The sequence below is a fragment of the Neopelma chrysocephalum genome, unplaced genomic scaffold (genome assembly GCF_003984885.1).
Source record: "Neopelma chrysocephalum unplaced genomic scaffold, ASM398488v2 Primary Assembly neopelma1_42b, whole genome shotgun sequence".
NCBI lineage: Eukaryota > Metazoa > Chordata > Aves > Passeriformes > Pipridae > Neopelma > Neopelma chrysocephalum.
Genome location: NW_020897701.1, coordinates 2,447,571 through 2,465,478, shown reverse-complemented (window position 1 = coordinate 2,465,478; position 17,908 = coordinate 2,447,571). Strand labels below are relative to the sequence as shown.

At 36.3% G+C, this 17,908-nt stretch overlaps 1 protein-coding gene across 9 annotated transcripts in view; it reads left to right on the top strand.

Annotated features, from left to right (window-relative positions):
* FAM160A1 (family with sequence similarity 160 member A1) overlaps window positions 1–17,908 on the top strand; it is an 87,797-nt gene that overhangs the window by 50,979 nt on the left and 18,910 nt on the right. For all 9 annotated transcript variants that reach the window (XM_027676926.1, XM_027676919.1, XM_027676923.1 and 6 more), the window contains 4 exons: window positions 56–285; window positions 1,664–2,290; window positions 7,118–7,276; window positions 9,418–9,504. In XM_027676926.1, the coding sequence (XP_027532727.1) occupies window positions 184–285; window positions 1,664–2,290; window positions 7,118–7,276; window positions 9,418–9,504 (975 nt within the window). In that variant the 5' untranslated portion in view covers window positions 56–183. The remainder of the gene's footprint in view (window positions 1–55; window positions 286–1,663; window positions 2,291–7,117; window positions 7,277–9,417; window positions 9,505–17,908) is intronic.

The following is a 17,908-nucleotide window of genomic DNA, read 5'->3' as shown; positions in this document are numbered from 1 at the left end:
TTGATGTGCATAGGTATACGTGCATTTCTTTTTGGTTTTGTTTTCTTTTTAACAGATTTCTGTGGATACTAAAGCTCAGGACACAATAACAATCTCATCATGACGCTTGAACATCTGTAGCTCACTGGCGGATTTAAAAAAATTCAGCATGGCCTAGTTGACTTGACCTTTGGAAAATTTATAATGTCCTCTGGAACCAGTATCAGCAAAAATCGGCAGGCTCCCCGCCTGCAGGGTGTTGACCCAGAAACATGCATGATAGTGTTTAGAACACACTGGGCACAGGTAATGTTAATTAGTTTCATTGATTTGAAGTAAACGGCATTAATAGGAATTTGCTTCATTCTTTCTTTTGGGATAATCCTGAATTGTTCAGGAACAAATGTCTTTCATGCAGAATGCAGTAGACGACAATGAATTATTTTTAAAATGCAAAGGAATTGACCTTCCAAGGTATGGTTAGCCTTTACTAATCACACTTTGAACTGCAGATTTGCATCTAAATGGAAGTGGTAGGACATTGTAATATCTTACTGAAGGTGTAGATCTTCTTACTGGCTTTCCTGTTGATTCACTATGACTTGTACCCTGCTGCAAACTTCTGTGCTTCCTTTCCTTGTGCTGGGTAAGGCTTACCTATCTTTTGTGAAGTATATTAAATGCATAGTGCAAAGCCGTATGCACTGTTGTTTGTTATGCATAGATGTAGATTATACACTTCAGCATATTCTAAAAATTGTTTGCATGTCATCAGGATTATAATTGCTTTTAGGCGAAGATGTTTTGCTCTGAGCACCATACTTTGAGGCCTTATCTGCTGCAGTAACATGAATAACAGTTTATGTAAAATTGATTTCTGTGCTGCTGCTTTTGTTGTCCTTTGGCTATCCCAAGAAGCAAGCCAGACAAATGGTGGCATTTCTGAGATGTTCCCAGTGTCAATCTCACTTAACTCTAGTGATGTTGTCATGTTAGGGGAGCCACTTTTCCTTTGTGGTTTTGTGGCAATTATCCTCCACTAAAAGGCTAAAGACAATGGTTGTTTCACAAACAATGAGCTTCATCGTTTGTATGCCCAACAGAATTTAATCCAGGGGTATAAGTGCTGGGATGACAATTATTACTCAATCCTAAAACTATATTGAAAGTTGCATGAGTATGTGGGCATCAGTGGCCATTTAGTATCATATGAGATGTGGCAAAGAAAGAGCAGCGCTGTGCTGCTGCTGCTACTCTTACTACTGCAAATGATCCCATGATACTGATATTCCTGAGCACAGTTACTCTGGCTGAAGAGCAGGTCCTTTGATTTCAGTCCTCTGTGACAAAGAAACTTATTTCAAACATCACTGAAACTCAGTTTCCCAACACTAAGGAAACCTAGCTTATCCCTATTTCAGAGAACCCCTGGCTTTCAGCAATAGGACAAGTGGCAAATTTAGGTGCTTATTAGATAAAAAAAGTGAACAAAAACGTTATGTTTTGGCCACGTACATGCTAGATGTGAAACTTTTAGTTTCTATCTGTCAAACTTTCTAAATTTGAAAGCATAAAAAGACTCTACGCTTTTTCTGTTAAGACTTTTGATTATTTTTTTCCTTGCAGTGGCAAGTGTATACTTTTTAAAATGCACTCAAACTGATCTGCCTTTGTTTCTCTTTAGGTTCTGAAAATCTTAGAGAAGCATGATCCTTTGAAAAACACTCAGGCAAAGTATGGGACAATCTCACCTGATGAGGCCAGCACTGTTCAGAATTATGTGGAGCATATGCTTTTCTTATTAATTGAGGAGCAAGCAAAGGATGCCTCAATGGGGCCTATTCTGGAGTTTGTGGTCTCAGAAAACATCATGGAGAAGCTTTTCCTTTGGAGCCTACGGCGAGAGTTCACCGATGAGACAAAAATTGAGCAACTCAAAATGTATGAAATGCTAGTAACCCAGTCTCATCAGCCTTTGCTGCATCACAAGCCCATTTTGAAGCCTTTGATGATGTTGTTGAGTTCCTGCTCAGGAACAGCCACTCCAACAGTGGAAACAGAGTTGGTTGTCCTCTTGAACCAGCTCTGCTCTATTATCGCCAAAGATCCCTCCATTTTAGAACTGTTTTTCCACACTAGCGAGGACCAAGGAGCTGCCAATTTCCTCATATTTTCCCTGCTGATTCCCTTCATCCATCGAGAAGGAACAGTAGGCCAACAGGCCCGTGATGCGCTTCTTTTCATAATGTCTTTGTCTGCAGAAAACAACCTTGTTGCAAACCACATAGCAGAAAACACCTATTTTTGCCCAGTAAGTTGTTCTTATTTTCCATGGTCTTCAGTGCTAAGCTAACTGTCTGTCTTGCATTCTTTTCATCCTTTCCTGTCTTTTTTGATAAAGATGTGTTGTAACACCTTTATTTCTGCTAACAGCTATTTTGCAAATGATAACACTGTATAAACCAGCTCTAATGCCAAACACAGTCTTGCTTCTTGTTTCCGTATCGGTGTCTTGCGCTTTTGGGCCGGCACAAGTGTTTTTGCAGTCACACAGTGAATTAAATTGGGAAATTGATGGAAGTTATAACAGAACTCGGTCGGAGGGAAACCTGTTCTGTCTCACTTTGAGGCCCCTTTGAGATTCTGGGGCTAAAGGGTGTGAGAAATGGGAGTGAGGTGTTCTGAGGAGGTTGTTTCTGGTGGCAGTGCTGGATTAAGCAGGCTGCGCTTGCCACACTGATATCAGTTCAAAAAAACAAGTGTGAAAATAGTGAGAGTGTTATAAAAATGTAATATTTTTTGCAAGATAAAAGGAAGATTTGCTCGTCATCACAGAATGGGATGTTTCTATGGCAGTCTCAGGCAAAGAACCATCTTGCTGTGTTTTGCTCTGTTACAAAACTTGGTAGTACTGTTCCATTGTTACATCTGGTAAATCAATCTTACTACATGAATAGCAAGGCTTTGCTGTTAAGTCATTAATCTAATTTAACTAACAAAGCTGGCCTACTGCAGTTTTACAGCTAAAGCAGAATGGAATAACACCACCTGCTTCTTCATGCCTTGTCACAGAGATTTGCAATGGCTGTGTTCAAACCTTAGTATCATTCTCTACAAAAGTTGCTCTTGTGTGTCAGTTTTGGACCGATTCTTTTGTCTTCTTCATGGTTTGCATTTTAATTTAGTAAAGGCCAGAGCCTCACATAGCTACTAAAGCAGAGAGCTGTAGGACAGAGAAAACTAGAATCCCTGACTTAAATATCACTACCTGACAGCTGCTCCAGCTGTAGTTTTCCATTTATTCCGAGATTGCTTTGAGCCATAAGGCAGAGCCAGGTTTGCAGACTAGGGGATGCCTACAAGTTGCAAAACAAAACTTCCGAGTGGTTTCTTTTGGTCAGTTGTAAATATTGCATAGTTTGTTTTTTTTCCGATGAGAGATTCCAATTGACCTTGTTTAATAGATGCTGCTAAAGAATATGATATTGGTCCTCAAACTGTCCCAGAGACAGATACCATTATTGGATCAATGCTATAACTTCCAAAATTACATCTTCCAGTTAATGAAAAAAGAAGAAAGAAGCAAAAAAAGGAAAAAAAGCCTTATTATACTGAAGATAAAAGCCAGCTTCCAACATCAGGGAGCCATGATTGACAATCATTCCAATTAGGAAAGCTTCTTGTCAAAATGTGCTAAAATCAGATTTTTCTGAACAGTAATGAGACTGGCCTAAGTCTATAGTAAGACTTTAATGTAATGCCATAGATTCAGCTAACTAGCTCACTGTCTTTCTCAAATTTGAGTTGTGATGAGCTGAAGAACAGATTTTTTTCTGATGGGAGAATCTGTAGGTGTCAGTGACATTGCTATATATCACTCAAATCGGTACAAATGTTGCCTCAGGTGCTCTGCAAAACAGTTATCACAGTCCTATGCTGATAGGAGCCGTGTTTGGGGGGCACTGTGATGTTATCCCTGGTTCTAGGGCTGGGTTGGCATATAGGGTTTTCTTTGGTATGCCTTATTGCATAGTATAGGCAACCCCTGTGATGGAGTCTGGCCATAAATCTGTGCTGCCTCATATATCCAGAGCAGTGTTAGATCTGTGCCAAAGTGAACCTTAAGGCTTTTTTGATACTGTTTTTTGACATAACTTTGGTTAGCAGCTTTTTAAAAACTGAATTGTCCATAGTTCCATAGTATTCAGAACTGTAGGTGAATAAACTAAAAAGGAGGAAGGAGAGAGGCTGCAGTAAGGTACATCACTAACAAATGTTTTGAAGACACAATGTGTAGGCAAACTATTGGATAAAGTTTTCTGATGTCACACCATATAATTTTTATCATGTTTCAATCTGAAAGTTTTCTGAATCTGACTGAAGACACTATCTGTTCAACATTATAGTAAGAAAATAATGCTTCTTAAAAATTTTGAGCTGGATAACATCTCAAAGTCTCTCCATAAAACCTTGTATTTGTAAATACCTCAGAGCTTAGGAAAGCAAGTATTAAAGCAGGAGGAGGGATGGCTCTGCAGTGTCCTTGAAATGTTGAAACTGCGTAGGGATAGAAAGACTATGGATGTGAGAGGAAAGGGAATTATTAAAGGGAAGGAGTTGTCCAGGTAGCAATTGATCGTGCATTAACAACATATTATAATCACATAATGTGTCTGCGATTACAAATCACGTAGTCAGTCAGTGCGTTCTGTGAGTCAAGAGAAAGTAAAAATTTAACTGGTTGATGGTGAGAAGGAACCTGCTGGAAATGCTTCTGAAAGTAGATGAGCATGTAGGGTTGACATGACAAATGTCGGGAAAAGTTTAAAAGGACACTGCTTTGCATAAAACAAAAAATAAAACCAATCTTGCCCTTTCAGGATGTGAACTCATTCATTTCCTTACTTCTCAGATTTTTTTTTTATTGATGTTTTGTTACTGATTAAAACTCTGTAATGTAGTCTGTATATGTGCAGTATTTTATAGATCTGCTTATAGAATGTTCTGTTGGTAATTTCAAATGGTAATCCTGTACATACCATATACTGCTGTGAATGTTTTCAAATATTTTTTATCTAAAGAAATGGAATTGCTTGCAGTGGCTACTCTCTTAGTGCTTAAGAAACAGTTTCGTAGAGCCATTTGAGCTGTACTTCATACCAAAAATAAGAGCTTTCTAAACTTTACAGATTTTAGCAGCTGCATCTGACACTTCTTACTTCAGTAGGTCTGACAAACTAAAGAATTCAAGACATATACTGATTGGGAGTTCACTGCTCCTTTTAGTGGAGAGTAGCATGTTTTGTTCAAGGTCAGTTTCTTATGCTTAGGGACTAATATCCATATGAAGGAGAAATGTGGATAGTATACTGCTTTGAAAATCAGATTGCTTACTGAGACAGTAGGATGTGTTTATGAATAGCAATTAAATTTTAAGCAGACAATGGAAAATCAAGTGTGCATTAATTAACAGCTTGTAACACAAAAGAATCTCAAGTTCTCTCCTCTGAAGCCTGGGTTTGTGAGTGGAACTGTTTGTGTGGGTTACATGCAGATAGTTCTATGGGCCAAGTAGGATTTTCATAACTTTTTTCTGAGCTCTTCTACTGTGAGAAAGAGAAAAAAAAACCAACAAAAAAGATTCTGGTTATAAAAGAATGTGGTCATACAAATAAAACTTTGCTCAATAGCTTTAGCTTCTTAGTTTTTTAATGTGTCTCCACATCGTCTTTTACCTGTCCTTCGTCTATCTGCATATATATGTGTATAAAACTGTGTATGTGTCACTGTGCTAAAGCAGTGAATTTTCCACAGTATTCCCCCCCTTAATATTTGGCTTAATTATATATGCAGAATAAATGCATCTTAAAAATTATGTGAATTAGTAACGGGAAATATACAGAAAAACAGCCTTTGTCTGACTGGATGGGTTAACAATTACAGTCACTTGCATTTGCATTTGATCAGAACCTGAATCCCCTTCTGTCAACCCTTGGTCTTTGACCTGCACATTGTCAACTGTTTGTTTTCTAATAGATAAGAGAATTGTGTTTCATCTGAGCTTTGACAGTCTAGCCCTGTAGATGCCAAGTAGCCCTTTGTAAGAGAAAAAATTCCTAGAGGAGTCTGTTGAATGAAAATTAAAAAGATTTCCATCAGGCTGAGTTTTAATGTTTCCATAAAAATGAGAATCATCTTAAAAATTATCCTGAAGTTGTATAAAATCATGTCAGAAAGATAAGAGTACTGAATAATATTTAGGAAGTTTCCAGCTTCAAATAACTTTAATAATTAAAACCTTCACCTGAAGCTACCATACTCTAGATATATTAAACAAAACTTAAAAACATTTTTTAGAAGTATGCTTTTTAAATTGTAACTAAAAGTGTGATCTTATGCTTCAGTGATACATTCTATGTAAATCACCTGTAAGCCTTAATGTTACTGGAAAAAATGTTTAAACAGTAACTTATTTCAGGCTTTTTTATTTCTTCTTCCCCCTTCCAAATAAATAAGAAAGGAAAAAGAGAAGTTCTGAACAGTTGTGGTTTTTTTGTGGTTTTTTTTTTTTGGTTTTGTTTTGGTTTTTTTAAGTGGATTCAGCTGACTTCAGTCGCCTGGGAATGAAAGTCAACATATATCTCTGGTCTAAATGACGCTGAACATCAGCTTTTTCTTGATGGGGCACTTTCCCCCTCCATTTCTAATATTTCATGTTTCCAAGTGAAATTACTTCCTGTAGGCATGTGTAAGCAGTAACATTTGAATCACCAAAAAAAGACAAGCTGTGAATATACAGCAGTGATGGCTGTTTCTAAAAGGGACCAAAAGAAAGCGAAATGGTTTTAGAAGAATTTAAAAAGAAATTATAATTTAGGATTAAAAATAAAAAAATAGACAAAACAATCTGATTTTCTCCATCACTTTCTCCTAAATATCAGATCTTGAAAGAAGAATATTGTATAGAAGGCTCCTTAAAATATTTATGTCTTTCTGCCCCAGGACTTTTTTGAAAGGAAATGAGATTAATCTTAACACTCTCTTATATTCCTGAAACTAATAGGAGATATCATTTGTGGCATTGCCATTCAAGCAGATGGACAGTTAATTTATTTCCTCTTCTATTTTTGAAATACAGGTGCTAGCAACAGGACTAAGTGGCCTCTATTCATCTCTGCCTACAAAGCTGGAAGAAAAAGGAGAAGAATGGCACTGTCTGCTGAAAGATGACTGGCTTTTGTCACCAGCCCTTGTGCAATTCATGAATTCCCTTGAATTTTGCAATGCTGTGATACAGGTAATTGAGCAGAGTTGGCCTGTTCTTTTGAAGTAGTAGTCTTTTATATTTTCTGCAGAAGTTTGTAAATTATAGAGTTAATTTACTTTTTTTAATGGTATGGACTTTTAAAAGAAATTGCTTATAAAATTAATGTTTTGTGCTGTCTGTCCTGGTTATAAGGATGAATTAATGAATTTTTGGTTTTCAAGTGACAAGTGTTTCAAGTGAAAGCTTGATATTTCATTATGTAATTGGGAGGATTTTCTGTTAAAAGAAAAAATAAATATTTATTGCATTTTAATACCACTGTTGATACTAAAAGTAAATTGAATGCCTTTACATGTGGGAAAATGTTTTTGTATCTGTGTTTGTCTAAGCTCTCATAATAGCATACAAAGGAAAATAGTGAAAATAGTCTGTTTTGCCTGTTGGTGAGTACAACATAAAGAAAACCTTCCGAGCAGAATTTAAGTATCTTCCTAGAAATATAAATTCATTTTAGATTGGCCTGTTTTGAATCCACTCTGTGCTTAATATTTCTTGTTAACAATTTTTTTTTGCTTTCCTTCCTTACTGTTTTTTTTTCTGATTTAAATCTAAAATGAGATTTCTGTCTTTACATATTGTTTTTAAGGCTAGGAAAAACGCCTATAGAACCCTAGTCCAGTTTTTCATTAAAACATAATATAAATTCTACAAAACCGGTAGATTTATGTATTATTTGAAGAAATGTGCTGAATAGAATTGAAAGTTTAGTCACATTTATTGTTAAATAAAACATGTTTTAATGCAATGTATGCGAAATAAAGGAACTGATTGACTGTTAAAGCATTGAACAAGCAAAAATAATAGCTGTCATTGTTCAAATGCAATATACAAGATTTTTTAACATGCATGTTTAAACATGAATAGGAGACAATATTCATTTTGGTGTCTAACCAGAGTTATTCTGCAGATCTACATTTGTGGGAGACCATATTTCATACCTTTATTTTAAAAGGTAATATAAAGAGTGCTGCAGAAAAACTAAAGAGGAACAAATTCTTTTAAAATCGCTGTTCAAATAAATTCAAAATCATAGAGGATCTTCAGCTGACATGTAGAAGGAGCAGTTTCTGACTGCTGGTTGATTGTGTCTAGTATAGTCTTTCTTCAGTTAAATTGAAAGCTCGTTTGCTGAAGGAATTTTTGCTCTGTGCATGCAGTGGTCTTTGTGGTGTGGCTTTCTCTGTGTTGACCCAAAAACTTTGACCAGAGATTAAAAAGGGACAGTGTAGCCAAGACATTTACTACTTTTTCCCTGGATCACAGCAAAGGAGGGGGCCACCCTTTTTCTTCCCCTTTCCAAATTAAGGGTTCCAAATTAAAGGAAGTCTAGTAAGAATTGCAAGTGGGAGAATATATTTGTGGCCACAAGTAGGCTGTGACATTCCAGTCTCTACGTGAACTTTGTGAACTTCAAACAAAATATATTAACTTTGAAAGCTTCTGAATGGAATTTTATTTTGCTTTTATATACATGAATTAATACTATGTATTCATTGCAAAGACAAAATGAATGCTTCATTACAAAAGTGAATTTTTGTCTTTTAATAACAGTTCTTTTTTTTTTTAAGATCCTAACCATCCTATTGAATGAATAATGTAGATTTTGGTATATTTTCTGTTTGTTTTACAGTGGCTGGGAGAGGGGCATGTGAACAATATATTTTTACCCTATAGATAGTGAGTGCTTTGGTTTACCTACTCTTGAACCATAGGAAAGCAGCTGTTCTGCTTTTTCTTCTTCTAGGAAGACAAGTTAACAATGGCAAATCCACCTTCAAGTGACCCTGATGAGGTTGTGGGAGCTAAATTTAGAATCTCAAATCTCCCTTTGATACATGGGTGTACACACTTCTCTGTCCATCCATTCATTCTTGTCAGCGTGCAGGAAGATTGAAAAGCCCTGTCGCTACCTTCGGCAGACTTACTGTAATTAAGCAGTTTCTTTGTAGAGGGAACAGTCTTTAAGAACTTGAATTGTAGCAAATGCTGGTGAGGAGGACAAATGTTTGATTAAATGGGAAAGGTTTTGGTAGTGGATGATAGTTATCTATTCCCTGTCTTCTTTTAAACCTCACTGGAACTCTGTGTCTTTCTTTCCCTCACCCTCCTAGGTGGCACATCCCTTGATACGTAACCAGCTTGTGAATTACATTTACAATGGATTTTTGGTGCCAGTAATGGCTCCTGCACTCCATAAGGTCAGTGGTGTATGCAAGCATGACACAAAATAGTAACGGGTAAAGGTATTATGGAAGACCTCTCTGTAAAGATCATATTAAATGTACTGTCAGTAGTGACTTCCATACAATTCGGTAAGTTTCTAGACTAACTTTCCATCTTTTCATTCTATGCTTTATTAAGCACGATATAGGTATTTCTGAAAATGTTTAAAATTCTTAAGTGCAGTTCAGAACCAAAATATTTTTGTTATCCTAGGCTCACATATTGTCAAAAAAGCAGTGACATTTTAGACATTTCATCATGGCAGACATGTTTCCATGAGCATTTTTTTTCCAAATATTTTCCAAAAGGAAAATGCCCACAAGGAAAAGGTCAATAAATATTGTACCAATTTTAGCAAAGTTGCTATTGTTCTGTAGTTCCTTATTGGTAGAACTATTTTCCTAAAGTGGAGTCTCGTATCAATTTTCTAATGTGTTGGTGTGCAATTTATGTTACATTGAAGAAAAAATTTTCCCCTTTTCTTTGAATTTTAGGGGTTATTCTCTGCAAAATATGACACCAATGTTGGTGAATTTGCTTAATTTTTTTTGTTTGTTTCTCAGGCTGCAAGAAGTTACATTTTCAACTGTTGCAGAATATGTCAATTATGTCAGTTCTCCATGCCTGGAAGTATTTCAGGCCAAATGGGATGGGGCTCTGAGCAACCTGGTGTAGTGAAAAGTGCCCCTGTCCTCTGCAGAGGGGTTGGAACTAGATGATCTTTAAGGTCCCTTCCAACCCAGGCCATTCTGTGGTTCTAGGATTCTTTGAATTAACAGTCTTCATTGCCCTGTAAAAGAACACCTTGTTTGAGGAGAAAAAGGAGGAACTGCTGAAAGTAAAAATCCATGAAAAACTGCCAGAAGATAACCAATAAATTACATTTGAAGGTCTCCTGATTTTCACTAAGCCTGCCAAGCAGAAAGCACTGCAGCTGTTCCATTTCCTGGAGGACAGTGAAACACCATACCCTGCCTTCTTGTCCACCACTTGTTTTAGTAACGCACACAATTCTTCATGATAAATAGTCTCCAAGAAAGTCATAAGCAGTGTAGAGTCTTTTTCAATGATTCAGCAGACCTCAAACATTTTGGAGCTTGGTGAGGGTTCAAGTAAAAGTTGGCTGTGATCCAGATCAAAGCTGTAGCCTGTCACTGAAATAGTTCACCTCCTTACCTGGCAGTATTTTTTTCTATTTCTGTATCTGGACTTAATCCCTTACCAAGACTGGGAATTAGAAGTAAAAAGCCTAACCAGTTTTAGGTCAAGGTTATGGATAACAAGGGAGATATCAGAATGGATTCATAGTGAGTTCTGTTTTTATCTCTGAAGTACTCAAGACTAATCTTAGATTGTTTTGAGTACTACCATGCCTCTAAAAGCCATTCTTATCAGTCAGTAAATCTGCTAACACCCTATAGGGTTGATTACTTCCCTGTTCATGTTACTTAACTAATTTAAAGATTGCTGTTCTGATTACTTTTTTTCCATGTGATTAAAATTTTGTTGAACCTCATTTATATACTCTGAAATTGAGTGAAATCATAGTTCTCTTGAAAATGGGAATACTGGCTGCTAACATGAGAGTTTTAAGCCTAGATCTTTCTTGAACCCCAACACTCTGTTTGGTGCCTTGTTCTTCCAGTAATAAGCCTTTCCTTGATTAGCCTTAAGATTGACCTTTTTCTCGTTAAAAATTAACTACTTGTGTATAAACTTCAAATGCATTTAATGGAGAAGATGGATTGCACCATCTAGTGGATCTGATACAAGCCTCTCACATCTGTGAGACCAAAACTCCATAGCAAAAGGAATCAAGTAAGTAGAGGCACATTTGACCTCTCCAGTCTTTCTTTGCTGTGCTCCATGTTAATTTAACAGAAAATAAATATTTTACATACTAGATTTTGGGATAGATGTCTATGTGCTAAGACAGATAATTATGCTATAACAGCTCTTTCATATATCAAAGTAATTTCTAGTTGCCATTGGAAACATTCATGCTAAGTTGAGGAGTGGGCTTTGAAAACTGTATCACCCCTTTGGGGATTTGTGTTGTAATTAACCTTTAGGTTAATAAAAAATTAAAAGGGCCAAAATGAGAGAAAGGCCAGTGTACTATGATGGTTTTTAAAACAGAAGTTCTTTCATTTAACACAATACTAAATGGATCTTGATTTTTCTTTTAAACTCGCTTGAAGTTGGTTTGATATCATAAAGTCTGCTTGTGGCTGAAGATTTTAGTTTTCATTCAGTCATTCAGTTTGGGTTGTTCCGACTCGTTCTGCTTGTGAGTTCAAATTCAGTGTGTAATGGAGTGTAGTATAAATACCTGATTAGGAAGACATCTGTGAAAGGTTAAAGGGTGCTAAGAAGAGATGATGATAATTATTGGCACATCTTCGTAAGATGTTTCTATAAATCTTTTTTCTAGAATTTAACTGGGGTAGAACAGCTGCTTCTGATAATTCTTGGTGATCGGGGGGTGAGGGAGGGAGGGAGAAAGAAAAGAAAGAAGGAAGAAAGTCTAAACTTCATATAGCATTCAGCCCTTAACATCCCATATCCAATCTGGCACCCATGGTTCAACCTTAGTGTAAAAATTGGAAGAGAGATGAGCTTCTGGGTCTGCTCTTGAATGACCTGGGGAGGCACACTGCTACAAACCTGATCTTTCTGTACTATATTCTAGTTTTAGTTCAAGAAGTAATGTCTTGAGGAAGAAAATTGTGCTGGAGCAATTTGTTTTTCCAAAGATGGTTCCAGTCAGGAATGAGCTTGGGCTTGATGATCTCCAGAGGTTCCTTCCAACCCTAACTATTCTGCTATATTGTGACTTTTTCAATGTATTCTGTCACCAGGTCCCCATTCCCAGTCAGCAGTGACCATGCATTTTTCATAGTCTTTCTTTTGCTGTTGAAGCTCTTCAACTCCAACTGGGCTTTGGCTCTCCTAATCCTTTCCCTGCACACTTGAACACTTTTTCCATATTCCTTCTGGGTCGCCTTTACCTGCTTATGTCTCTTCCATGTTTCACATTTGTTAGGAGCTCCTAATTCATCCATGCAGACCTCTTGTCTCCTTTCCTTGGCTTCCTTCCCTCCTTCCCTTCTTCCATCTTAAAACATTTGACTATCAAACAAGACTTTTAGTTAAAGCAGCATAAGAATTTCAGTAAAAGTATTTCAGAATTTCAGTATGTGGTCCAAAACTTTAAGATATGCGTATGTGTGATCTTGAAATGTTTGTAACATTTATGGAACTGTGTAGTAAGCTCTGCCTTTTTTAGGTTTTTTGCAGATTATCTCCCTATAAATACTTACTATGTACACAGTTCACTGCGTGAATGAAACAGTACAAGACTGTTGAGGATGGAGATGTGTTTCTATGAAAAAGTCAGGGGGTGGGGAGACCAATATATTTTGCTTGGTGTGATTTTTCTGGTTTTATCTCAGGAAGCTAGTATGGAGTTCAAGAAAGAGTTCTCTGGTTCAGGTTTTTTCCAGTTAAGGAAGTTTCAAATTGATTGGGCAAGCAAGCTAGCTTGAAATAACCTGTTTTTCACAGTGAGCTCTGTGAAGGTTATTTATGTAGCAGATTAACTATGATGTGCTTAAATAACCCAAACATTCTCAAGCTTATGACTACCTAACTTCATTTTTCAAAGATAAGTATCCTAAATATAGAATATTCTTGTAGCCTAATTTATACCTTGTCTGTACTAGTCTTGTCACTTTGTGTGGGTTATCCCACCTACGTGTAATGAGCGATTGGCAAGTGTGTTGGTATCTCCAAAGCTGCACATTGCTGAATGGGTAGTCACAGCCCAGATTTGTATTATGTAGCTGAGGATATGCATTAACTGGCTGTGCTGGATAGCCCTGCCTCGTTCTTTGGTTGTCTGGGTGTTATTGTACTTTTTATAGAAGAGTTAACTTCCTTACTTCTGACATACGAGTTTCTTCAAAAACATCAAAAAAAGTGATTCAATGGTATTGTTTGGGTGGTGGTGGTAGTAGTGTGTGTCTTTGTGCAAGGTCCCAAATTCATTTAAAAACAGAAGGAATAAATTGTTTTGTCTGTAAAGATGCAGATCTAAAGCAAATGTTAATTTGGTAGTTTTCTTTTTGTAGTAACAATCCATTATTTAAATTTTTGCCCAAACTATCTTTTATTCTTTCTAGTGTAAGTGTCTGGGATTTAAGAAAATTGAGACTTTCTGACTAAATCAGTTCTTAAATTAAGACTGGTAATTTTTGATGGCATATCAGTTACAACTTAAATTATGCAATTCTGTATGTTTTTCTCTACATTTTGGTACTTAGGAAAAAAGTAATCATGAGAAGGTGTAATTCTGCTCAGATACAGGACCATACCATTCAATTCTGTGACATATTTCACTGTCTATTTCTTGCTGCACTTTCAAAACTAGCATCTTTGAACTCTATCAATAAAATACGAGATCTTCTGGGGACAAATTATACAAGGGTCTAAGTGATCGAATAAGACTAATTTTCTCCTCAGTTGAAACCTAATTGAAATCCCAGAGTGAATCCAGAATAACCTCATGGAAGTAATTTTTGCTGGTTCTGCTAGAGACCGTATTGCCTTATTTTAGTCCTCATATATTTGTTAGTAGATTGTGTTTATTTACCTTGTTCTTTTAGGTAGTTACAGCACTATTAAGTGAAATGTAAGTGAAATCCTTTTCTGAAGGTCCTTAATATGGATATATATTTTGTAGTTAAAACCATGTGCTAGTTAATTAGGAGCCACACTGTGGTATATGTAAATATTATGTTATCTTTGATACAATTCAGATTGGTTATATACGTCCTTGTACTGTAAGCGCATATGATTTAATTTTAGTTTGGCATTCAGAGAATTTGGGTTACAAAGACAGTTATTCAGAACATCTTGAATGTTTATGTCATTTGTGGTACTTCAATTTACTGAAGAAAGCACTAAAATTTGACGAATTATATGATAAAAGCAAATTTTTAATGTCAGCGTTTACAGCTTTACTACATGGCATTTAATTGCTAACTGTGATATAATTATTTTTGTACTTGGAAGGCTTGTTTTAATCTGAATAGGCTTGGTTTAGTCTGAATAATGGAAAATTGTACCAGCTTTTTAGTGTAAAACATTTCTGTTGGCCAAGTGAACAGAATTGCTCTGCGGAAGTGCTGGCATGGTCCTGTCAAATAAACTCTGTCAAAAGGATCTCAAATCTACTGCACACTAACCCATCTAAAAGCAAGCCTTTAACATGGCATGCTACTGTGATAATTCAATAATACTTGCTTGATGATTACACAGCTCAGCTAGGGGGAAATGACCAGTAAATTATACTCTACAGATTAGAAGGAACATCTTTATAAATATCCTACAAGACTGTCAGTTCCCATTTAGGGATAATACCATCTTTCACCTTACTGAAAAGCATTTGGACAGCTGCTGTAAAAACATGCAAACCAAGTGTCACTGGAAAACTTTGAGTAGTCTTGTGCTTTGGAGAAGCCCAGTAATAGCACAAAGCTTAACTTTAGCAGCTATGGTGTGGGTATACGTAAAGGTGCCTTTCACTTTTTGCATCAAACACTGCAGCGCAGTTGAATTTTCACCTGGTGTAAACTGAAGGAGTTTATAAACTTAAGGTGAGGAAAGCTGAAATAGTATGCGTTTTCTGGTTCCCCCAATGTGCAAACTTCCTCTGTCCCTGATCCTGCTTGTCCCTCTCTCTTTTGCCAGGACAACTGTTCATATTTGAAACTGATTGAGGTTAAAACTCACCTTTACGTCTGGATAGTTTTAATCTGAATCAATTCTCTCATCCAATTCACTGTGCAGAGAAGTGAAACAGGAACCCTTTTGCTTATATAAGCGGGGGCAAGAAGTTGAAAATTATTAGGAGGGAGTAGAAATGCTTGGAATTTTTTTTGTCAGTGAGGTGGGCTTATTCAGATTAAAACTGCTCGTGGATCTAGAGAATAGGTTCTATTAAGAACATTTATGTTCTTTTCATGGGCAATATGAAGTCCTTTTAAGAAGGAAAATTGTGATGGAAAGGAGGAATCATGTAGCCGTATTCCTGTAAGTGGGCATGAAGCTGTAAATTAGAAAACATATTGTGTGATTCCCAAAGGAAAATAGCCAGTAATAAAGCATCAGTGCAATTGGTCTAACACAGTGAGTGTAATATATTAAACTGAACTCACAATGACAGTAATTTCTAGCTCTTTGCTATTACTTGGCACAGTAACTTGTAAAAGCTGGATCTCTTTACAGTGTTCTGCCTCACCATCTAATCAGTCATCAGAGGAGGCGAGAAAAGATTTGCTAAAAATTATTACATAATTAGAGAAGGGTATTACATGGCTAAAAGTGGCTTTCTCTTTTCAATAATCTCCTGTCAAGTATCTGTCTGACTATGAAGAATCTCAGGTAGTCCCTTTTGTAGCAGTTTACATCTTAAACAGATCTGTGACAAATGATTGTTGTACAGAAAAATATGTGGATTAGACTTTTTTAATGGTATTTTTAGATGGACACTTTAAATTTATATATATATTTTAAAAAATCCATCAACTTTTAGTTGTTACAACTGTTAATAATGAAATAAAATAAAAATGGTGGAGTGGTCTGATTAATGCAATGGATATGTATTTTTTTCTTGTTTTTTTTATTTTCAATCCTATAATTTTATCTTCGGAGCAGCAATATCCCTCGTCTCTACCATTAGCAGGAGGGATCTAAAGCAAGGGATGCTACTGGTGGGTTTCTGGTTTTGTTGTTGATATTGCCGAAATACCTTTATCAAAACATAGCTTGAAATTTACTTCCTTAACTAAGGAATTTTATTAGTCTCCCTTTGTTGTGGTATTTTTCTTGACATTTGAATTATCAGAGGTGAAGAATTTTCAAAGTGAGTATCAGATTCGTGTAAGTTTTGACTTGCTTTTTATCATCTTTTCAACGATGTTCAATTCTGAGGGCTAGCTAAAAGCTTACTTGGACAAATGATACTATAACCAATGTTTACATTAACAGGTTTTGTAAAGCTGCCTCAGTATTTGACTGTAATGGACATACTTAATATGGGTAGTACCTGTTTAGTTGTCTGGGAACATTTGTTCTTTTGTTATTTACCTAAGTACTGATTTGAATTTATTAGAAATGATTTCCCTCTTTCCTCAAATCTGTCTCATGAGACATTTGTTTAAGAGGAGACAACCAGTAGGTAGTCTGAATGAAGCTTAATAGCATGGCTTTAGGATCTTCGAAAACAAAGATCTTCAATAATAACTGCACAAATTGAACTAGTCTCACTTTCAACACTCCATGTATTATGTATGATGCGATCTGTAGAGAAGGTGTGCAGAGTTAAAAGGGTTTTTGCCAAGGATGGGATTTGCCTAGTGTAACTTATTTCTCCGACGTCCTTCTCTAGTTAATTGCAAAAAGAGTGAGTTCTCTAGAGGCTCAATCAGAGCAGACTAATGTATCCCATAGAGTAAAAGAAAAATTAGCCTTGTGGAGTTAAAATTGGCTTCTTTGAATACTTCTCTAGGTGCCTCAAATCTTCAGAAGTTACACCTACTGTCAGATATGCTGAAAGAGAGAAGCAAACCCAGAATGCAAGGTGGCAAAATAAGATATAACTGTAAAAGCACAAGGCATCTGCTTGCCAGGTTAATCGGTCTTTTTCCTAAGCTGCAAACATGGCTTTCATTTAAATGCCCCAAAGCAATATTTTTGTTTGATTTGCTCTTGTGGGGAAGCAGGAGGATGGTCTCCTTGCTGGTTTGTATGGTTAAATTGCACACAAGGCACACTGAGAGAGCACTGGTACTTCTAAAACATGATATCATTAAAATTGCTTGCACAGCGTTGACTTGCCTGCTTTGAGTGTTGCACAGCGAGCTGCAAAATAGACCCTAGCTTCATTTCTTGAGAAAGTTTGAAGGAGTGTTGTGGATAAGGCAATGTGTTTTCATTGAAAAATAAAAAGATTTTTACAAATCCATTTAAATATTGACAAAACTTAGTCATCATCTCTCTTTCTTGGAAAATGGTTAAGCAGATTCAGCAGCTTCTTTCCCAAGAAGAACTAAAAATTAATTGTAATGTGGTACCGTGCACAAAATCCCCTCAATTCAAAAAATTAAGATTTAACAAGATTGTAAGTAACTCCCTTGTGAACTATTAGGGCTTCATTAATCTTTGGTTGGTTCTTCTAGCTCTGTTTAGTGGTATCAGTGAAGTGTTGGCTATTAAAAATGATTTCTTTTTTTGTCTACTCCCCAAGCTGTTAGGAGCACTCACATGCTCTCAGAATTCAGCATTTCTTTTCTAAACTGGTCTCCAGCTGGCTTT